This window comes from Melopsittacus undulatus, chromosome Z (assembly GCF_012275295.1).
Source record: "Melopsittacus undulatus isolate bMelUnd1 chromosome Z, bMelUnd1.mat.Z, whole genome shotgun sequence".
In the NCBI taxonomy this organism is placed as follows: Eukaryota; Metazoa; Chordata; class Aves; order Psittaciformes; family Psittaculidae; genus Melopsittacus; species Melopsittacus undulatus.
Window position 1 is genome coordinate 45,723,840 of NC_047557.1, and position 25,210 is coordinate 45,749,049.

General features: G+C 35.9%; 1 protein-coding gene across 1 annotated transcript in view; it reads right to left on the minus strand.

The window, feature by feature from the left end:
• Window positions 1-25,210, minus strand: part of LOC101867774 (contactin-associated protein-like 4) — a 231,076-nt gene that overhangs the window by 90,823 nt on the left and 115,043 nt on the right. The window contains exon 5 of the mRNA XM_034073093.1: window positions 2,588-2,735. Within this exon, the coding sequence (XP_033928984.1) occupies window positions 2,588-2,735 (148 nt within the window). The remainder of the gene's footprint in view (window positions 1-2,587; window positions 2,736-25,210) is intronic.

Consider the following 25,210-nt stretch of genomic DNA (forward strand, 5'->3'; position numbering starts at 1 on the left):
CTGAGAGAAAGGAGAGACAGGACACCTGACCCAGGCTAGCCAATGAGGTATCCCATACCATAGCACGTCATGCCCAGGATGCAACTGGGAGACGGAGCGGGAAGCGGTGGAGCGCTGTGGGGGAGATGGAGGAGGTAGCATGTGGTGCTCGGCTGGGCAGGGTGGAGTGAGTTATGGGTCGGTGGCTGGTGAGGTGTTGTATTCTCTTCACTTGTTGTTTGCTGTATCATTATTATTTGTAGTAGTAGTGGCAGTAGTGATTTATGTTATACCTTAGCTATTAAACCATTCTTATCTCAATCCATGGGGGCTACATTCTTTGGATTCTCCTTCCTAACTCTCTGGGACTTGGGGGAGCAAGGGGGGGAGTGAGTGAGCAAACTGTGCGGATTTTGGTTTAAACCACGACAGAAAGATAAACACAAAGAATACAGGGTAACTTTTTTATGTTTCATTTAACTCCATAACTGACTAGTCTTATTTAGCCTTTCTATTCCGTAAGTGATAAAAGCCAAAAATGGAAGGACTCATTCTGCATTCATGCTTTAGAAACATATAAAATACAACAGCCCTTGGCCTAAAAGGTTTATAGTAACAAAGGAGCTCTCTGTAAGAAAACAGGAAACAAAATTCCTGGTTTATCCTATGGACATCTATAATGGACATTATCAAACCCCACTACAACTTTAATTAAAGGTGAAACATTAGTTCTGAGGGTATAAGTTTAACTTATTCAGAGCAGATTTTGGCTGGAAGACAAAAGAACAGCAACTTGAAAGTAGTGCCAACAATTATCCTGTAAATATTACTTCACTAAGATAATAGTGACTTTTGGATGTAACAGACATGCATTTTCCAGTGTCACTTTATGAAACAGAGAGATCAACTTTATATATTCTTACAATTTTAGTTATGTAATTTGTAACAGATAAGACTGAAGGAAGAAATTACTGCATTTGCACTTGAATACACAGTCCACATACTCAATGGTAAATGGAAAGTTTCTTACTCTTATGAGACCAAGTGAGATCTCTCTGAAGGGAAGAATGAGAAATGGGAAATCTGGAAAGCATAAATCAAAGTTAAAGTAGGTATCACAAGCATTTGTGCTTTCCTTTTCACACCTGGAAAAGTTCATGATAATTTAGAAAGAGCCAGGAATAACTACTGTAACAATAGCTACATGTCCTGCATGTGTCTGATAAATGGAGGAAAAGACTGGAGAGAAAGAATTAATCTTTCAGATGATTAAACATATGTTAGAACTTCAAGACTGTAATCACCTGGTTTGTCTTCAGCAGCTGCCACTGAATGGAACATTAAAAGCACATGACAATTGTAGATGTTAAAAATAAAGATATGATAAAGAGTTTGCAATTCATTTGGAATAAAAGCATTTACACATAAAAAAAAGCATTTCAAGATCTCACGACATCGTTAGTACAGAGAAAATCTTTACCAGCTTAAAAGGATTCCCATATATTTAACAGTCATGTTCTTCACATACTCCATGATGGTGGGCAGTGAATGAATATTATTATTTAAATTCAGCCTTACCTCCGAAGACAATTATCAGTGATTTGTTTCAATAAGCTATCTATAGTATCGCTCTTGTACCAAATGAGTAAAATACAGAAAAATACCTAATCTTCCTTAAATTACTTACTGATCACACACTAAATATTCTATCTACATAACTGTTTATTCATCAAGTTGAATTTTTCAGTATCCTTAGTTCATGACCATTCACTCATTTTACAAAGCCAAGTTGAAGGCTGAAAGACCAGAGATGTGTTTTATTAATGTTCAGTTTAAAGTAAGATACCAGTGAATAGAAATAGAAGAGGGATATATGGAGGCCATTCAGAAGTGGTCAGCTGTGTAAAGCATGACTTACGTAGAGAAGCAGAAACCCCCCTCCCCAAAAAAAAACAACAGATGAAAGCTCTTAAAAATTTGAAGAGGTTGATTAAAATAAATTCTGTTTCTCTCATGAGCTAAAAATGTAGAGAATAAAACAGTAAGCAACTTGCTAAGAGGAATATTTAAAAAAAAATTCTAGGGATGAAGAACTGTAACAGGAAGACAACAGGTATATTTACTATGTCCAGCAGATCAATACAACCAAATGCTTATATCAGATCTTACTGTTTTATTAATGACAAAAAAATTATCTTAAAAATACCCCTTAAATATATAGCAACATTGAATACACTTCAACTGTGTATATGTGGGTCTATCTACTTCTACACTTACTGGAAAAAGACAAAGATCATTATATTTTTAAAACTGTAAACATTTTCCATATTTCACCATATTAAGTGCAGTTTTTAAGACTCCTAAAAAAAAAGTTTTTAGCAAATAATTTATTGGATTATGTTCACACCATTCATTCCAACACAAAAAAAAAATCGGAAAATAAACATCACATACTGTTAGATGATGCAGAAATAGTAGAGTCTGCACATAAATGTGTTATTGAGTCAGTTTTACTCAAGATTATACTTAAGCTTAGAAAACAACTTTCAAGTGTAATTTAGGTTACAAAAGACAATAATGAATAGTCATTTAATTTAGCTGTACTTACTGTATGTGCATCCATACACTTCAATGCGCATTCCAATTCTGCCATTCGGATTCCAGTCCAAAGGCACAAAACGGAGAAATCTTGCTTTAATGGAATGCTGAAGCTTATAGTATACAACATTGTCTGCATTCATGTTTCCAGGAAAGGCCTAGAAGAAAATGAAAGAGAGATCAGCCACATCCATATTGAGCATAGAAATATATGGAAGTATTGCTGATCTTTTTACCTTATACCCTCACCTGTCAAGCAGTCAAGAACAGGAATAAAATGTAATTGTCAGTGAATTCCATAGGAGCAACAGGTGAATTGGTCTGGTTTGTTCTTGTGGATCAAGCATTAAGTCATCTACAGGGATGCCTTCCAACCCTAACTATTCTGTGATTCTGTGATTCTATGATCTGTATGTTTAGCACTGACACTACAGCAATTGAAAAATCTCACACCTCCTAAAATTTAAGTTAATGAAACACTTCAAAAGCAAACATTCCTTTGCAAAATGTGTAGAAAATCTTGGTATTTCCTTGTATTATACCAACACTTTTTCCTAAGACAACAGAATGAGGACTGTGATTTCCTCTTACCAAAAGTTTAGATAAAAATCATTGCAAACCTGTATTTTAACTGCACAGTTTGCTGAATCAAAAAGTTCTTAGACTGACAGAACATGGTGTGGAAAGACTGGTTTCCAATTAAAGAATCTAGACTATAATAAGGGGATTTAAATTCAGTGTTCTGTTAAAAAAACAAAAAAATGTTAATTTCCAATTTTATACCCAAGTGAGATATAAAAGGATAAAATATTATCATATAAACTGTTTGAGGGGCAGTATTTAACTGATGAGACTACTTTCACTTTTTGCCACAAAAAGAAAATTTATACAAACACAAATTTAAAGAAAAACAGAGCTGGCGTCATGAACATTGGCACCCTAAAGACTGGAGAATATAGTCTGATTTTGTTGGGTAGATGTTCAGATGTTATGTTTGGTTTTTTTTTCTCATTGCCTGTCTGTGGTATGTGAAGCATAAAAAAATTTTTCAAATATTTTGGATTTAAATACCTGATAATTTGGGCAGAAATAGCTCTGAAATACTTTCATGAGCAGAATATAAAAGATTATACATTTCTGGATATATGGGGGTACTCTTGCTATAGCTATAAGTCACAGACATTGCAACTAGAGAAGCATATAAAAAAATCAACATCTTTTGGTATGCAGCTTCTCTTTGCATAAGTTTTTGTAGCAGAGGTGAGCTTCATTATATTAATTATTTATCCTGCTATAAATAAATCTTTGCATCTTCCCTCCCCTATACTAAGTAAAATTTTGATAAATTCTAACCTCTGAACATTCAGTAAGAAAAAAATTAAAAAACCAGCTAGCGAATAGGCTCATTACAGCTAACCTATTCAGCTAGTTATAAGCAACAAAAGTTAGTGACTCTGAATGTTGACACCAGCTCCACACTTTATAATTTCACTATCAGAGTGGGTGAAGGTGGAAACATGCTAAAGCAAACACTGGTGAGGAGACACGATTTGGAGGGTCAGACACTTCCAGACCTCTGGTCCCTTCAAATCCTTATTTGCAGTCTTTAACAAATTTAGTTTTCAATAAAAGTGCCAATTAATTTGTTGACTGAACCATAACCCGGTCTCCAGAAGTACTGTGAACAAATTAAGTGTTTGATTAAGATTTAAATTTTTTCCAAAATTGTTTTCAGAAGGCAGCCACCTTATAAAAATTAGGTGTTAAGCTCTGAGTACAGAATGTATATTGCTTGATTCTTTTTTTTTTTTTTTGCTTCAGAGTATACTTAAACCATGTGTTTCAATTTAAAAATAGGGTTTTTACTTCAGTGACAGCCTAAAAGTTATTCAAACCACACTTTAAGGCTTTCAGAATGGTCAGTTTAAAAATCAATGTTTTCAGCTGTCATTTTACAAAGCATTTATCTGGGAAGAACACATTCAAAAGTGCATCAAGTTGACTCTTAAATGGCTCTTTAATGCTTGATTTTAAGTACTATGAAGGTTAAAACATGCAGTTTGGGGCTTTTTTTCAGTTTTAATCCTTTTCACAAGAAAGAAGGCAATCAGACAGCTCTTCTCGTACACTACATATATTAAAGGTGTACCTGAAGCCTATGAAAGTAAGCTTTTTTAGAGGAGAAACATATTCAATGTGACAGATGAACTCCGGTCTTTACAGCAGAACACAATCCAGCAATCATTTAAACATGCAATTATAACCATTTAATGAGCTTCCTTCCTCTCACCCCTGCCTTCCTCAGACTGTTCGGATCACTTCATTCTTATGCCAAATCACTTGAAGGGAAGATGTCATTATTCTAGATTATGTAGACTCCTCACAGCCTATACAAGCATCGGATGGTTAAAAGACTCAATGTGACCCTGTTAATATGAATGTTACACATGATAAGCATAGTTTGCATAAATATTCATAGGATTATAAAGCTAACCCCTCTAATGTAACTGCCTACTGATTCTTAGATGCTCTTACAGATGCTACATTCTACTGCTTTTTAATAGCATGAAAAAATAATGCCTTTCTCAAAAAATGCAATTTTTGAAACATGGAAACACTATATTGCAGTCTAGCCTAAAGCAGTAACAGAGGCACTGAGCAGCACAGAAGTCTAATAGCTCTTCAGGGCCTATTTTATACCACAGTGGAGAAATATTCTGGGCTGTATTGAGGCCTGAAATGAGAGCCTACTTTCAAACTTGTTTTAACACTCCTACTCAATTTCTAATCCTGTAGTTTCTTTACCTCAAGCTAATTTAACCCTGCTTTGAAGACAGAATTAGTGTTCACTATGGCATCAGAAAGCACATATGTACTCCAGACTGTATTAATAGTTAAATCCTGTGTGTAGAGGGACATTATCTAGCTCAAAATTACTGTGAAAGTAAGATTACATCAAGATAAAATAAAAACTAAGACATTTGTTTTCCTCTCTGTAGTAAGAAAATGAATTTTTTAGAGCAGATTCATGTCCAAAACTTCTTCAGCCAGTCAGAGTACCCCATAGGTAAAACTATGTATGAGACATGCACTGAATGTACTGAGACATACTTCAGAACACCTAGAAAATATTACGCTCACTTACAAATGTGACTTCTACTATACAATATCTACACACTGGAAAACATAAAATAGGACTAAATACTGTTCAGTGTTTTTACATATATTATGTACGCATTGTGCGAAATACTATCATATTTATTACAAATATTACTTCTTATAAAATACAAATTTTACTCTGTTAAATAAGTATACTCAGATGCAAATTCTCATTTCATGTTTAATGACAAAAAAGTAGAACAGGACTGACACCTGGATAATTTTGTCAGAAGAAGTTTAGGAAGTTTAATGAGGTATTAGTGTATCTCAAAAACAGTCTGAGCTTTGCTATGCGTTTTATGAATTCTACTACCAAACCCAGCAAAACCACTTGGCAAAATCCTTGCTGTTGGTGCATGATCATAGAATCATGAAACGGTTATGGCTGGAAAGGACCTTAAGATCATCTAGTTCCAACCCCTCTGCCATGACAGGGACACCACACACTAAACCATGTTGCCCAAGGTTCTCTCCAGCCTGGCCTTGAATGCTGCCAAAGATGGAGCATTATATTATTCACCACTCCTTTGGGCAACCAGCTCCAGTGCCTCACCACCCTTACAGTAAAGAAATTCTTCCTTGTATCTAACCTGAACCTCCTGTTTTAGTTTAAACTTATTACTCATTGTCCTGTTGCTACAGCCCCTAACGAAGAGTCCCTCCCCAGCATCCTTGTAGGCCCCCTTCAGATACTGGAAAGCTGCTAGGAGGTCTCCATGCAGCCTTCTCTTCTCCAAGCAGAACAGCCCCAACTTTCTCAGCCTGTCTTCATACAGGACGTGCTCCAGTCCCCTGATCATCCTTGTGGCCTTCCTCTGGACCTGTTCCAAAAGCTCCACGCCTTTCTTATGTTGAGGACACCAGAAGTGCGCACAATATTCCAAGTGAGGTCTCATGAGAGCTGAATAGAGAGGTAGGATCACCTCCTCTGACCAGCTGGTGACGCTCTTCTTGGTGCAGTCTAGGATACAGCTGGTTTCTGGGCTGTGAGCATACACTGCCGTCTCATGTTCAGTTTCTTACAGACCAACATCCCTAAGTCCTTCTCTGCAGGCCTGCTCTGAATCTCTTCTCTGCCCAACCTGTAGCTGTGCCAGGGATTGCCTGCACCCTCCCTCATGCAGGACCTTGCACTTCATGATGATGGTTATGCTTTGCAAACACTGTAAAACAAAATTGCCTATATAAATCTTTCTGCTTATGACACGCACCAAAACTTTAATTGCTGTGTGTCATAAACAGAAGTGCCAGGGCTTGTCACAAGGGGAATATGTATCCTAATAGGATACTGTCGATTCATTCACCGCAGAGCAACATTTGAACTACTCTAAAAATCCTGAGCTCTTCCAAGAACTAAAGAAGTTCAAAAGAAATTGTGTCCTGCCATAAGTTCTAAGCTATACACAAGTTCATACAGTAGCTTAACAATTTCTCAGGAAAAAAAAAAGTCTCCAACATCAATGAATTATTAATTATAAAAGAATCCAAACACTCCTTCTCATCCCATTACTACTGTGGGAAGTTATTATTAGTCTTTTGAAATTGGTCCTGAAAGTCAACAGATGTGAACTGTTTGGTTAAAGTGAAAAAATGTGTGTGAAAGTCCTTCATTCTCACAAGAAAATACTTAACCAAACAACTGCCTCTTTCCTCAATCTCCAGACTGAAATTACAGCTAGGAAAAAAATGATTGCCTAGATAAAATTGTTAAAAGATTGTTAGAGCTTTACTGGTTATAATCAATGTTTTATGCAAAAAATGACATATCATTTGGCTATAAAATAATATCAAGAGGCATTTTGGTGAGGAGCCCTATGCCCTAAGTTATTTACTGTATTTTTCACCAGGTCTTGTCTCTGAATTATTTGAAGATCCAGTTGAACTACTCTATATCAATTTTAAGTCAACAAAATCATGCAACTGTTGCATATAGTCATTATTTTTTCTGATCATAACCTCTTTTGTAGACAAGGATGGTATGTATTAGTGGCAACAGGATTAATAGAGGAGATTTTTTTAAAAAAAAAGCTAGAAAAATATCAAAAATGATTGTACCAGGCAGTACACATTGCTTGTAACATCTTCTGCTGTTTCTGTAGGAACATATTGTATCTGGCAAACTATGATGAATTTACAGCATCTGCACATTGTGCACATCATCTTAACAGTGTTATGTTCAAAAGAAAAATATCTGGCCAGCCATAGCAATAATATGATTTCCAGGCAAAAAAGTGGAAGGATGTTAAAATCACTGCCATGCTGCAACCATGACCAACTGGTGTCAGATATACTGCACAAGTATTATGGTGTCCCTTTCATTTAGTGGTTCCCTCAGTCTATCGTCTTTGCTAGCGATAATGCAGTTTGGGCTTGTTTGCATTTTTGGTTGCTTCTTTTGTCGGGTTTGTTTTGCTTTGCTTTGTTTTGTTTTGGTTTGGTTTTATTACATAGATATTTTTAATGGGCTTATTTAAAAGATTTTAAATATTTGTGGCATATTTATTTAATCATTCAATATTAAAAACTTGATTATTGCGATCCAAAGTAAAAGTCCATTTGAATGTTATGCTATTTGACAAAAATTAACAAAAATAATTAAATAATTTAAAAAATACTCTAAAGCAAGAGATTTCAATGACTACTTCATCTATAATTACATTTTTCAGTTAGTGTTTTTGCAGGTCATTAAGAATACTTTAAGGATTAACATTCAATATTATATTTAAAAAATCTCAATTCATTCTGCTGTAGAATTTGCCATTAAAGTATAATTTATTATACTTTCAGATCAAGAGTACAGAATTGGAATCTTACACCTTTTAGCACTGAAAGTACTACTGGTTGTTTTTTTTTAATGCAAAATTATTTCACTTAGCAGGAATAATACAAATCTCGTATTTAATTACTAATCATCTCTGAGTGTTATTAAAATTACAGGTGGCAAAACTGGACTACTGAGTGCTCCTCAGAATATTTCAAAACACTGTTTATTTTTCAACTGCATTGCTAATAGTTTTATATACAATGAGCTAGAAATGTATAAAGTGAATTTATTTAACTCAAGATTACATTGTACATAGTTATTTTATATAGCTTCCCCTCATAAGAACTTACTAAACTGTGTCTCTGCCCATTATAGAACACCTCAAGGTGAATTATTCTCATGTACTATGATGAAAAAACAGGAGGAGAGTGGATTTATTTTGAAAAAAAAAAAAAAAAGCCCACCAAAACACCTCTAGCCATTATATATAGCTAGTTATGTCAAATTATTCAGTATCCAAAAGAATTCTCTTGAAAGATCCAGAACAAGATATCAGTTCCCACCTGTATTATCTTTCACTGTTTATGTCAGCACATTAGGCAAAGTGCTTTACTGCAATAAAGTGGTTGGTTGACCAGTACAACCATGGTTTAATGCTCTTTGCTGCCTTGTGATATTTATTCTTACCTTTAAAACTCAAGCTCCTTATATTCATAATATTTAGCTCATGGCCATGAGCTCTTACATAGTCCTGTCATTTGCCTAGTCATGCTTCTTAAATTCTTTATGCACATTTTTTGTTTGTTTGTCCTTTTTTTCTTTTGTTTTGTTTTGGTTTTGGTTGGGTTTTTTTTTTGTTTTGGTTTAGGGCTGTGGAAGTGCTATGGATGTTTTCAAGTTTTTAAACAACAAAAAAAATCCTAAAATTCACAGCATAGAAGACAACAGGCAGCGAAGGATGCAAGAAATACGTCATACAATTCAAAAGGTCAGCAGGAAGATCTGTATGTCCAGCGTAATTTCTCTATAATATAAATCAGCTGCACTCAATTTCGCTACTAACTTGCAAAGATAAAATGTTCTTTTTGCAGTTCCTTGTTTTGAGCATTGTTTAAAATTAACTTCTTCCCAACGACTTGAAAACTAGGTCTAACTTCCACCCAAAAATGCTAAAGGACAGATAACATCAAAACCCATCTAAGTCAAATTATTTAAACTTCAAATAAAATAAGGTAATTAGCAAGCCATGACATACTTCCAACCAATAACTAGATTATATTTTATGCCATGTTCTTTTTCATTCTACTTTTGCATATTGTTTACTGGCAATACCCTTCATAAAGGTCACTTGTGTGACCTTAACATAGATTTATGTAAGCAGTGAATCTGTGTTTCACTTATAATATTAACTATTAAAAAATATACACAATCCTGAAACAGCCTGAACTATAAGCATTTGCAAACACAGAGAGCAGAAAGGAACAGGAAAACAAGTACTTCTAAAATAAATGAGACCTCTATAAATGTCAAAACACTGAAAAAAAGTTAAGTTTTCATTATCATCAATTCTCAAATAGGAACATTCTGAAAAGAAGAAGTTAAATCATAGAATCATAAAATAGGTAGAGTTGGAAAGGACCTTAAGATCATCTAGTTCCAAACCCCTGTCATGGGCAGGGACACCTCACATGAATATTCAGAATGCTGCAAAATAGGTGGTCAAACACCTACATAAGACAGTATCTTCCACCTCCTAGACTTACATCACCGTAATTTCTCTTTGGCAGTGGTAGTGTGGAAGCAGAATGATTGTTGTCTTTGTACTTTTTATTCTAAGGTGACTATCACAAGCTTCAATATAAGTAAGAAATGAAATTCCAGAACTACTTCTTCATTGAAAACATCTCTGTACATTCTTCATGCTAGACCTCCCATCAACAATTTAATTTCTATAACCAACGCTAACAATGCTAATGTTAAGAAACATTAGTATTGAGATAATATGATCCAAATAATTCTTAACATGTTAATCAAATGAAAAAAAATTACCAAGCAATCTGATGGACAAGCTGCGTACCACTTTTAGTGCCACCCTTCTTATATATTTTTTCATCTGCAACTTTTTACAGACTTTTTTACACCCGGACAGTGATGCTAACCCAGAACTGAATACCTAAATAGAATGTATGAAAGAAGAACTATGGGGTTATCAGACAGAGTTTTCTATCCTTGTAGCTATAAAAGTTACTTGTTACTCTGACCAGACGCAAAAGAAACACTTGGCTATTGTACATATATATAGTAGAAACGTAGACTCCATTTGTGATTTTAATTCAGCCATACTTAGAAACTGGCTGAACAGTTGGTCCCAGAGGGTGCTAATCAGTAGCACAAAATCTAGGCAGAGTCCATTAACGAGCAGTGTACACCAGGGTTCAATACTGGATCCAATCCTGTTTAACTTGATGAATGATCTAGATGATGGGACAGAACACACCATTCAGAAGTTTCCTGGTGACATAAGAACCTGGAGGAGTGCCTGATACACTAGTGTTGCACCACTTTCCTCAACAAGCTGGAAAAATGGACCAACAGGAAACACGTGGCATTCAACACAAGGAAAAGCGAAGTCTCCAAACTAAACTTGAGCCAGCAGTGTGTCATAAGGGTCGATGTGACAAAGACAACAAGAAGAACTTTTATAGGTACGTTTAGGATAAAAGGAAAACAAGAAAAAATGTGGGCTCCTGCAGAAGGAAAACAGGAGACCTGGTCACCCAGAATATGAGGAAGGTGGAGGTACTCAACCAGATTTTTGTCTTGGTCTTTGCTGGCAAAAGCTTCAGCCACACATCCCAGGTTACACGGGGAAAGGCAGGTATTAGAAGAATGAACAGCCACCTGCTGTAGAAGAAGATCAGGCTTGAGGTCATCTAAGGAACCTGAAGATGCACCAGGTACACGGGACCCAACAAGAAGAGAAGCCTCAGGGGAAATATTATCAATGTGTGTAAATACTTACAAGAAGAGCATTCAGAAGATGGATCCAGGCTCAACCTTTTTGTGATTCTGTAATATTTGTTTTCACATTATCAAATGGAAGGTTTGTGTAGACTTTTTCTGAGGTGGTGGGAGTAAAAAAAACAGAATTCATAATATGACACCAGAAGAAATCCCAGTAGAATCCTCCATGAGGCTCAAACCTCCAGGTCCACCTCCTTGATCTTGTGTCGACTAACAGTGTTTACATCTCCAATACAATGCAAGACAGCGTACCAAGAACTTTACACACAAACCACCCGTAGAGATATACTCTCTGAATATTAAATTGATGCTTCATCATGTGAAATATTCTGGTTTCAGTTCTTTATCTTTCCTTTGCCTAAAATTTTGGGGTTTTTGTCTGTAAAAATTCTATGTCTATCTTTTCTCTTCAGACTTTTTATTTCAATTCTGATCTTAAAACGAAATTATTTGGATTTTCTGGCGTGTCTTACTGTTGATGGTGGCATAGTTTTGTATGACATCTGTCATCTTTACCTATATCTCTTCCTGCAAAGTAGCCAGTCATGAATCACATCCGGTTTGCAGACCACACCTGGTGAGTATTCAGTAAATCCTCATGCTGTTCTTACAGCTTTCCAGCACTATCAGTCAGAAACAGGATACTGGGGGAAATTACCAATATTCCTTCAGTCTATCTATGGCATTTTTTCATACTAAGCATTTGTTTTATTCACTGAGCTATTGAGAAGTGTTGCATTTTCTTTTACATTCATTGTGTGAGTTGAATATTAGAATATCTTTACATAAAAGAACAGCTCTAGAAGTAGGAGAGGGTAGAATGCGATGACACTTTCTGCTTTGTTGCTTGGTTACTCTGTTTTGCTTGTTAGTTTGCTTTTTCAGAAATAATATTTGAAAGTTTGCTTTCATATTAATATAGAACAGGAATAATTTATTATCTAAAAAATAAAAAATAATCTAACAACAAATGTTTGTGATTTTTGTCTTTTTTTTTTTTTTTCCAGCAGTAGCATTTGGATACCCCATTTACTCCACAGCATTGCAGAGGCACATGCATAGGGTATGAATCTAGGGCCCTTGAATGGCTATTGATAGCCTGTGAAGTTTATCATCACTCAGCCATGTTTATCTGGAAGTGGGGTTAATAAAAACAGTGTCTTCTTTTCTTTTTTTTTTTTTTATGTTCAGAAGACCTAAAATGCAAAAGTACTTTTTACATAGCTATCTAGATGCCATGGTGTAGGGACCAATGAATGCATTAAAAATATTTTAATGTAAACCACCAGAGACAACTGCTTTTTGAACTCTTCCATTTACTTTATTTCCTGTTTCATTCATCCATATGTAGCAATAAACTGTATGTGAAGTAACTTGTCGCCATTGGAGGGAGCCCTTGTATTAACGCAATTGGACACTACTCAGATCTGTTAATCCTTCCTTAAAAATTGCCATAACAATTGTTCTTTATTAATTTCCAATATGTAATTTTGAAACTACTACGCTTTATTTATCAATAAATACCTAAGTGCATGTACCTCAAGATATTCTCTGGAAATTGAAAATGTGAATATTTCATAATAATATTACTGTAGTTTTAACAATATCTTCAATGACTTGCAAAGATCAGCTAATTGTTTATCAGAAATTAATATACATATAATTGTATAAAATATGGAACTGTAGTCCATAAATTTGGATTCTGGTGTTCTAAAGGTAACTAATGTGATCTCTTAAGATAATACCCAAAGTAGTTTTTAATGAAATGCCAAATTATTTTCTTTTTCCTTTCTTACTCTTTTTCTTTTCTCTTTTGATAGACCCATTTGAAACAATCTTTAAAATATTAAAAAACAGAATTTTGAATCCAGGCAACAGTGTAAATGTCCTTCTTTACTTTCAAATAAGTTTGAAGTTCAACCACTACTGTGCTTTACTGTTCTGGGTAAAAAAAAAAAAAAAAAAGTTTTTAATAAAGTTACTTAATGTTGAGTATCAAGTCAAATAGACTTACACACTTAGAAATAATAAGCTTCATAATGTTATGAAATGTTTTAAAATAGAAATAGATTATTTAACCAGTTTCTTGCACATATTTAATTGTTAAAAAATGAAAAATTTTGGGGTGCTGGTGCATTTCTCATTGTATAAAATTTAAGTAGGAATGAGGATTCATTATTATTCTTCCACTGCACATAGCATAGCACAGACACTACCAGAAAGAAATAATAAATAGAGATATTTCAGGCAATTTATAACTAAAGTAGCTATGATGCAAGAGCAGTATGCCTACTAAAATGTCAAAAAAATATGTGGGAATCCTGTTTGCTCAAAGCAATATAAAAGAACTCTCTTCATATTACAGTATAACATTCCTTTGCATACGATATCCCATTTTACTTTGAAAAAAAATTAACTGACCAGAAAAAAAAAAGAAGCAAACCTCATTAGCTATGCAACATAGAAATGGCAGAGTAAATGCTCTCTAGATTTTATGTCCTGATAGTCATAAACCGGAAAAGAGTTCAAGGTCTCCTACTGAATTTATTTCTGTGGTTTTTAACATATGAATTCTGACCATTTCTGACTTTAGAGAGATGCCTATATATGAATTCTTCTGTAATTCATTATTATGGACTCAGTATATAACACACCAAATTAACATAATGATAATCAGTTTCTCAGGTTGTTACAACTTTTAAATTACTCAAATATTTCACCCATCTCACCAAAAACTTAGGTGGCAAATTAAATGTTGCTTTTTATATAGTGCTTGCTATTCTGGTTCTGAAAAAAAAAAAATCAGAAGCAATCAGTCTCTATGTCATTTCTCTATTCTGTTAAAAGATACTATAAAATTAAACCCCAGAGAAACTCACTGAAGAGATTAAGCTTTTTAGCTGGACAGTAAACAATATCTCAAAGACCTTTCTGTATCCTAATTCCATATACTTATGCTAATTTTGCATTAAATTTTGTCAGAAATGTTCATCAAATGTATATTAAGGATACATTCAGAATTAGTTATCAGGGACTAGAAAACAATTATAACCTATATGTAAAATATGTCCTATTAAGAACATTTGGAGAACAGAATCAGAAGTTTGGTTTTTAAGAAACATCAATATTTAAGGTAGCCACACTGATAATAAATGGGACAACAAGATAACCACCCAAATTCATGTCTTCTGATGACATTCTCTGACTATTTTTCATCAAGTTAATCAAACTTCTAGTTGATGATGCTTGTTTTGTGGTTATACACCTGTACTGAAATAGACTAAGACTACTTAGCAGACATTTTTTGCCTCTTTACAAATGCCCGTAGCATGGGGAACAAACAAGAGGAATTAGAGATGTGTGCAAGTCTACAGGAGTATGATAAAACAGGCATCACAGAAACATGGTGGGATAGCTCCTGTGACTGGAGTGTTGGAATGGAAGGTTGCCAGCTCTTTAGAAAAGACAGGCCCAACAGACAGGGAGGGGGAGTTGCTATTTATGTTAGGGATAAGCTGGAGAGTGGAGCTCTGCCTGGGAACAGGTGAGCAGACAACAGAGAGTTTGTGGGTCAGGGTTAAAGAGAGAACAGCGGTGGGAGACATTACTGTGGGGATCTGTTACAGATTGCCTGACCAAGAGGAATCTGCCTGAAGCACTCTACAGACAGATAGGAACAGCCTCATGCTCACAGACCCTTGTTCTCATGGGGGACTTCAACCACCCTGATATCTGTTGGAGGGATGGTACGGCCCAGCACAAGCAATCCAGGACGTCTCTTGATTGTGTGGAAGACAGCTTCCCTCTGCAAGTAATAGAGGAGCTGACAAGGAGAGGTGTCATGCTTGACCTCAAGCTCACCAACAAGGAAGGGCTGGTTGGAGATCATAGAAATATAGAATAGTTAGGGTTTGAAAGGACCTTAAGATCATCTGGTTCCAATCCCCCTGCCATGGACAGGGACACCTCACACTAAAGCATGGCACACAAGGCTTCATCCAACATGGTGTTGAACACTGCCAGGGATAGAGCATTCACAACTTCCTTTGGCAACCCATTCCAGTACCTCACCACTCTAACAGTAAAGAATTTCTTCCTTATATTTAATCTAAACCCCTGATTTTTAAGTTTCAACCCGTTACCCCTTGTCCTATCACTACAGTCCCTAATGAAGAGACCCTCACTGGCAACCCTGTAGGCCCCCTTCAGGTACTGGAAGGCTGCTATGAGGTCTCCACTCAGCCTTCTCTTCTCCACGCTGAACAGCCCCAACTTTCTCAGCCTGTCTTCATACGGGAGGTGCTCCAGTCCCCTGATCATCCTCATGGCCCTCCTCTGGACTTGTACTAACAGTTTCATGTACTTTTTATGTTGAGGACACCAGAACTGCACACAATACTCCAAGTGAGGTCTCACGAGAGCAGAGTAGAGGGGCAGGATCACCTCCTTTGACCTGCTGGTAACACTTGTTTTGATGCAGCCCAGAATATGGTTGGCTTTCTGGGCTGTAAGCGCACACTGAAGCTGGCCCACGTTCATTTTCCCATTGACTAACACCCCAAGTCCTTCTCCGCAGGGCTGCTCTGAATGTCTTCTTTACCCAGCCTGTAGCTGTGCCTGGGATTGCTCCCACCCAGGTGTAGGACCTTGCACTTGGCATGGTTAAACTTCATGAGGTTGGCATCAGCCTACATCACAAGCGTGTCAAGGTCCCTCTGGATGGCATTCCTTCCCTGAATGAACCACAGTGCTTGGTGTCATTGGCAAACTTGCTGAGGGCACACTCAATTCCATTGTCCATGTCAGCAACAAAAATATTAAACAAGACTGGTCCCAACACCGATCCCTCAGGGACACCACTTGTTACTGGTCTCCAGCCAGAAAGTGAACCGTTGACCACAACTCTTTGAGTGCGACCATCCAGCCAGTTCTTTATCCACCGAGTGGTCCACCTATCAAATTGATGACACTCCAATTTAGAGACAAGGATGTCATGTGGGACAGTGCCGAATGCTTTGCACAAGCACAGCTGGATGATGTCAACTGCTTTACCCCTGTCCATCAGTTCCGTAGCCCCATCATAGAAGGCCACCAAATTGGTCAGGCAGGATTTCCCCTTAGTGAAGCCATGTTGGCTTTCACCAAGCACCTTGTTGTTTTTCATGTGCCTAAGCATGCCTTCCAGGAGAATCTGCTCCCAGATTTTGCCAGGCACAGAGGTGAGATTGACTGCTCTGTAAGTCCCCGGGTCATCCATTTTCCCCTTCTTGAAAATGGGGGTTATATTTCCCTTTTTCCAATCGTCAGTAACTTCACCCGATTGCCATGATTTTTCAAATATGATGGCCAGTGGCTTATCAACTTCATTCGCCAGCTCCTTCAGGACCCATGGATGGATTTCATCAGGTCCCATGGACTTGTGTATGTTCAGGTTCTTAAGATGGTCTTGAACCATATCCTCTCCCACAGTGGGAACAAGGTTTTCATTCTCACAGTCCTTGATTCTATGACTTACACAGAAACTTCAGGCAAAGTGAAATCAGAGCTATACCTAACTGCTACAGGTACCGAATTATTCATTCCAGTAAAAAAAAATAATTTTAAAAAAGCTTAAAACTTATCTCTTGCTTTGTATAATCAAATACAAAGGATTAAGCAGATGAGTACCATCTTATTCCACCCATGGAACTTCAATATATATTATTTTCCGTTTTCAACAGGCTTACTTGTATCCATGTAAGTCTTTCAGTTTCACAAGTCCTCTTTCTTCTGTGTTGTAAGTAGCAAGACCAAATCACTTTGGTATTAAAAACATGGTTAGACTGATATATGAAGCATTTGGTGTTCAGATGAAAAACCTAGGTCCTGGAGTCAGCCGGTTGTGTGATTATTTTGAAAGTCTATTTTTTCCCAAGTAAAAAAAAAAAAAAAAAAACAAAAAAACCCACAGACTTCTTGATTTCATGTGATCAGAGAAAAAAATTAAGCATGCATTTTGAGCTACCTTCAATATCTTCATATCTTGTATTAGAAATTATAAAATTGTCAAGTTGAAAGCACTACTATTTACTTCTTGGAGGATAAAATACAGTGTAAGTTAGGTATCAAGAGAGTATAACTTCCTTCTAATTATGAATAAAGAAAGACTACTAAATGAAACAAAACATTTCATATTCTATGATTCTGCGATTTACTTCCTGTCATGTTTGATCTAAGGAATTTTTTTTTTTGCATCTATGAGAAACAGATGTAAACATTTCAATAAGGTTCACACTTCATCACTAATTTAATTGATAACTTTAACGTGTGTTGTAGCCTATTAAGGCTCTTGAATACAAATAACTGGGGAACATGTATGCAACTTATTGAACATGGTGCTTAAAATCATCTGCAGTGTAAGAATGAGAGACAGAGATATCGAAAAATGTCATGTTCCACTTATAAGTGCAGAACTTTATTATACATGAGGATAGAAAATAAAGTTCTGCCTTGAAAAGAAGAGACAAGCAGTTAAAGTAATGCAAAGCATTGAGCTGTTAGTACTAAATAGAAAACCTCTATCAGCACTGAAGGTCGTAACAGCAAGAGATAGCTTCATTATAGCTCTACTTGGAGCCTAGATAGAAATGCAGAGCAACAGAAAAGAGGTGTAGAAATTTGGATTAAACAAAGCAAGGAAAGGTTTTCAAAAGAAAGCAGTCTACACCTATGGAATAAAATGGTATAAACCTTAGCAAAAGTCACTTGCCTTCCCAGAAATCATCTTGCTGTAACCTATTTTAGCAGAAGAGATTCAAAGAGTATTATTTATTTGGAGGTGGAGGGGAGAGAAGAAAAGAATTTTCTAAGTTTGGGGAAAAATCTGAAATTAGCTGGAAGAGTGTGCTAGTTGTGACTAGCAGAGAATTATTTATCATAGTAACTTATATGGGGCTGTGTTTTGTATTTGTGCTGAAAACAGTGCTGATAATTCAGGAACGTCTGAATTATTGCCAAGCAGTGCTTACACAGAGTCAAGGCCTTTTCTGCTCCTCATACCACCCCACCAGTGTGTAGCCTCGGGGTACACAAGAAGCTGCTATGGGACACAGACAGGACACCTGATCCCAACCAACCAAAGGGTTATTCCATATCATCCAATGTCATGCTCACCATATATAGCAGGAGAAGAAGAAGGAAGGGAAAACATTCAGAGTGATCTCGTTTGTCTTTCCAAGTCACCATATGTGTGATGGAGCCCTGCTTTCCTAAAAATGGCTGCCAATGGGAAACCTGATGAATTCCTTATTGTGCTTTGTTTGTGTGTGCAGTTTTTGCTTGACTTATTAGTTTGTCTTTATCTCAACCCATGAATTTTATCACTTCTACCTTTCTGATTCTCACTCTCATCCCACTTTATGGGGCTGTGTGGTGCTTAGCTGCCAGCCGGGTTCAAACCACAACAAACATTTTCAATCCAGGCTTCAGTGAGATTGGAAGGTTTTGTACTATCAGTTGCAATGATATTTTTTTTTAGACTTACCACTAGTATTTTAATATCTTTATTTCACATGATGCACTTAGGATGAAACCCAGAACAAAGCAAAAACATTGTCACCAAGTATCTGCTCATATTAAACAGAAAACAAGAGTCACTTTTTGAAAACAGAAGCAGGTAAAATCCAAAGTATGAGAGACTTAACTATGTTTAGTAGCTAATGTGCTTACTAGCACACTACTGCTCTAACAAGCATATTAAATGAACGAACCACCAAATTCCCTTTTCACTTGCTTAACATGGTGCCCCTTGGGGGAGGTTCATGTGTCAACAACATGTTTGTTAGACAAAATCAATGCCACACAGCATTACTCTGCTGAAGTACAAGTGTTGTCAGCTTCTATTATAATAATTTCCAGAATAATATATTTTATGTCTAACATTTATGACAAAGCTTGAAAGATGAGAGGCAGTGAGAGTCATTTGTGCATTGCTAAACTGGAAATTGTGATCAAATGACTATACGTACATGGGTGATCACATCTCTCCAGCTATTTTTTTATTGTTGTTCTTTATAGTCTTGATATTGATTTTAATTTCATTAATTTCAATATTCTAAACTGACCATGTGGGACTAGATTTTCTAAAAGAGACAGTACCATTCCCCATGCACTGAAATGGCTTCTAAACCCATTCTTTAAACCCAAACTGAGGATGGATGTATCTCATAGCTTTCCGTAGGGTAGAACAAGAACACAATAAGTAGAAAAAAAAAATCTGCTTTTTTATTCTGTATTTTTTTTAATGTAGACATTGCTTGTGGAGTTTAAAGCTCTTTAAAATCCTCTTCTACAAGAATCTTGACAGTAAGAATGTTACTTCTTTGACTATATACTTGTGACACAAGAAATTTTATTTCAAGACGATTTTAATAGCAATTTTTGATGATTTTTAGACACAAATAAAGCTGAAGTAGTCCCTAGGAAAGTGTGTGACTCCAGCTAGCTTGTGCTGTCTTTGACATTTTGAAATATTTCAGCCTAATGGATCTCGCTTTATACTGTAACATCTTCAAACTGGCTTTTGGTGCTGTGAGTGAATATAAATAAAGTGGATATCACAAGTGGGTAAATTTAGTTTCCTAATCATTCCTACCTACTCCATGTGTCTTTAAAAACCTAAGTGCATTGTAGATGGAAACAAAGAATTAGTCTTATATACCTGGAGGTAAGAATGCATTTAAACAGATAAACTGATTCTGAAATGCTTCTGAAGTACATTCAAACAGAGATGTAACCAGCTAAGAAGTTGAAGGAATTCAAATACAAATCTAAATCTGTTTTTAGTATCAGGCTTCTTTTTTTTTTGTTTTTTATCTCCTGTAGAAATTCTTGAAAAAAAAACCACAAAACAAATCATCATGTAATTCATGTAACAAACACCAAAATATACCTGAAAATTATTCCTCACCTCAAGAAAGGAAACAAAAGTTGCAGAGATGCACATTAGTGAATGTATTCTTAATCTGTGTTAAAAATACAGGTTAATCACACAAAAGTAATTAAATCTACTAAGGACCACTCTTGGTTTTTGGGGTTTTTTTTTGTGTGTGTGGTTTTTTTTTTTAATTACAGTTGGTATTAAGCACATCCAGTTCAAGTCATATTTTACTATTATGGACACCAAGTACTTAAGATTATTCATTGCATTTAATCACTGAATTTCAGTATGTGTATAGATAGAAATAGAAACTCAACTCTTTCCTAAAGAAGACCCAAATCTGGAAATAAAACAAGACAAAGATGAGGCAAGAAGTTGCCTGACTACAGTTCATCAATGCAAACAAGGAATTATTACCTTTGAGTACCAAAAACTCAAAAATTAAAAGCAAACTTCTGATAGCAATGCAATATACTATGAATATGGTTCGATGAATCATATGAATCATACTATGAATAGACTTTATTATTCTGTTCAGTCTTGGTCTCCACTGTATAAAAACGAAGTGGACAGGCTGGAGATGGTCCAAAGAAGAGCCACTAAGATGATCAGAGGACTGGTAAGCCTGCCGTATGAAAAAAACACTGAGAGAAAAGGGTTTGTTCAGCCTTGAGAAAAGAAGTCTCAGGAAAGACCTTATCAGTATGTTCCAGTATTTAAAGGATAACCTTTAGATGGAAGAAGAATAGATAGAAGAAGATGGAGACTCCCTTTTTTTCAAGAAGTCACATGGAAAAGAGAAGGGGTAATGGGCACAGATTAATCCAGGGACATTCCATTTGGACACTTGAGGAAAAATTTTCACTGTGAGACCAATCAGTCATTGGAATAACCTCCCCAGGGAAGCAGTGAACTTCCTAGTGTTGTACATTCTTACGTTCAGCTGTACTGAATGCTGGGACATCTAGTCTAGGTCATGTTTTGCCAATAATGGTTGAACCAGGTAATCCTTGAGATTCCTTCCAACCTGGTATTCTATGATTCTATGACTATAACTAACTTAACAACTAAAGACTAATTCACCAGTGTGTTTTACAAATACTAGGGGGAGAAGAAGTCTGGGAAAAGAAAGAGGTTAAAATACTTCATTACTTCTTTCAGTCTCTGTAATACTGAACCTCTTAAAGCAGTTTGAAGTGCTCACAGAAGGCAACCCAGTCATTCTCAAGACTTGTTTCCAACTCTTGATATCTAATTTGTTTTAAAAATTGGTGAGTTCCTACTCCATGTCAGCTACCTTAGCTATTTTTTTTAATTTTTTTTTTTTTTTTTACATATGACAGTCAAATTTTGTATGGAAACAATACTGATTTCATTCTGTAATATTATCTGGTCTTCATAATAGGCAAAAAACTTTGTCGTCATTGACTAAATCAAGGATCAAGCTAATTATAAAAGGAGATTGCTTCTGCATGGACAATTAACATCTTGGCAATCAGAAAGTGATGTCAAAATAAGTACAGAAAAAGGACTCAACAATTTAATATCAATTGTACATTATTGTATGTGGAAATCAGTATTTTATATGGAAATCATCCTTCAGCCATCAAGCTACATTTCAAATTATTTTCATATAACATAAAGAGACTAAAAGACTTCCAATACTTTTTAACTGGAAATTACACCTATGTTGTATTTAAAATATTAATAAATATCATACTGTGGAATTTATTTTTTCATATCATAAAACAAAAAGCCTAATATTTATATCTATACTATATATACATTTATATATAAATATAAGGATAATTAGATATATAGAGAGAGATATAGAGAGATATATTTATGTCTAAAACGTCACATAGTTTGGTAAATGTCTTTAAAATAATTTCTCTTTAAAATAAAATAAAAAAAATAAAATTAATGTTTGCAATAAATACACATTGGGAAAAAAAATGGTCGAACAAACAAAAAGCAACCACAAAAAAAAACAGCAAAAAAAATCCAAAATAAACAAACAATCAAACAAAAATAAATAAAAGCCATATGTAAGAAGCACTCAGTACAGTAATGGATGGATAGGAATTCATCACAAACATTAGTTTACCAGGTATTAAGTAATTTCTTTGTGTAACTCTTAAACCAAGTTTTTACAATACTTTTGTTATTTTAAGCTATATATCATAGCTTAAAAAGTATGCTTCCTTAGGATATATGTGTTCCAGTATTTTTTGTATTTGTTTATTCTAAACTATTATTAACTGAAACTCAGAACTGAAAAATAATTAACTTTGAATTTTTCAGACTGTTTTCAGTATATGTACTCAGTTTGTTAAGTCTCTGTGAAGTTTTATATGTCATTAGGTCTGAGTGAAGCCTTATCGTAAATCTTACTAGAACAATAATCACTAAGAATGGTCAAGACTTCTTCAGACCTCTGTCATATCTAAAAAGGCTTACGTGACCATTCTGCTTGCCAGTCTCCCTCGTCTTTTCTGATTGTCATGGGTTCAGCCGTGCCAGTCATTTTTCTCCTTCTTGTAGCTGGTGCAGTGCTGTGTTTTGACTTTTGCGTTGGGAACTGTTGCTGATAGCAAGTATGTTTTGAGGGTGTTTTTGTTCAAGGTTTTTTCTGAGCACGTGCTCCAGCCAGGTGGAGGAGGGGAGTCCGGGAGGAAGGAGAGACAGGACACCTGACCCAGGCTAGCCAATGAGGTATTCCATACAATAGCACTTGATGCCCAGGATGCAACTGAGAGAGAGAGAGCTGGAGGGGTGGAGCTCTGGAGGAAAATGGAGGAGGGAGCACGCGGAGCTTGGCCGGGCAGGGTGGAGTGAGTTATGTATGCGTCAGTGGCTGGTAGGGTGTTGTATTCTTTTCGCTTGTTGTTTGCTGTATCATTATTATTTGTAGTAGTAATGGCAGTAGTGATTTTGTGCTGTGCCTTAGCAATTAAACCGTTCTTATCTCAACCCGTGGGGGCTACATTCTTTGTATTCTCCTTCCTAACTCTCTGGGAGTTGGGGGACTTGGTTTAAAGCACGACACTGATTAACTGGTAAAGAAAGAGATTTAAATTAGCATCTCTCATAGAAGGAAGGTCATTCTAGACACTCGAAGTCTATGTACTGATCAGTTTTTAGAACACGCAAGGACTGTAAACCAGGAGTCTTACTCATCTTGCCAAAGACACAGAAGACAAGGAAAATTGAGAAAAAAAATATTCTGCCACACATAATTAAAAAAATAAATTAATCTAGGACCATAATTAGGAGCTGGGATGACTGAAGCTGATAAATGAACATGAAGCACAATCATTGGACCTTCCATGAGATTCTGTGCTGTATTGTTTTTGCTGTTGGCATGACTGGGTGTTTTGACAACAATAAATAAATAAAAACAAATTTTTATTTCAGACTGAATTTAGAAATTTGTATGTGTAATAAAAGAGAAAATTAAAAAAAAAATCCTTGTAGAATTAATTTGACATGATCTCTCCTTATGTCTTGTTTTACTTCTAGCAACTTTGATAGTCAGTGCCCCCAGATAATTAACCCTCACCATGATATTACATGGATAAATCAAGTCTTTCTATCTGACACTTGCTCCTAACGTTTGAGGTGGCTTTAGCAGCTTTTAGCTACTGAAGGTATAGAGAGGAAGTTCTTCAGCAAGTGTCTTGTCTCTATCTGTGCATATCTATGCATGTGCACATTTATAACACTACAGAGGCCTAAGAGTATCATGAAAAATGGAAATATACTACTTTATTATCAAAATAGTTTTAACAAATCAATGTATATATATTTTTAGTCATTGTATATTAGAGAAAATACCCATTGCCTTGTAAAGGATCTTGTTGACTGATATAGCCCCTGCTTTAACAGTCAGACCAAATGCTTGGCTCTGTTTCTGGGATACCCCATGAAATCCCCACTGAAACCTACTGTGCAGAATGTTGAGAACAACTTTAAGTGCTAACTAAAAAAAAAAATAAATAAAATCTATAGAATCTTACTAGGCTTTGTAGTATTCTTTAATGAAGTTTGTAGCCAGTTTCCTTGCACAACTGAGGTAAGCTGCTGTTATACTACAGATCTACTCCATGTTACATTAAAGACATAAGAATAAAAAAGGTTTTAGTAAGGTTTCTTTTAGAGACAGACCTCTCTGTCCCAAATACCTGCTTCCACCTGAGTCTACAGCCACAGAGCATTAGGCTGCTGCTTAACTCTTAAGATATGCTCTTTTTTGCCAGGGGGCTCCTGTGACCAGGGGTTCCTATAAAGTCTGCTGGCAGCTTATATTCTTAGTAAGCACTTTCTAGACTTTACTGGATTGAGGATCACCATTCAGGAATGGAATATCTCTTCAAACTTCCAGTACATTTAGGACTGTTCCACAGCTTTACAGCATCCTTTAAATCATATTCACAAAGGAGTAAATTAGCTCATTGATCTTTTTTCTGAGGTCTCTGTCAGAAATAATGGACCACAACAAAAAGCAGAATCAGCAGTTTCTAATTTATCCCAGTCATAACTTTTCTAACCACCTAGCAAAACTACAAGCAGTATTATAAATCTAAAGTTTAACTTGATTCCAGGAATTTCTGTAATTTTCTCCAACTGTGCGCAGGAAACTAAAATTCAGGTCCAGCTTAGCAAAGCTAAACTGGTAGAAAACTCATCAGAGCTGTGCAAGCAGGAAAACAAATCTCAGAGCTTTGGGCTGCTCATGAAAAGATCCTTGCTGGCTGCCCCAAGTCATG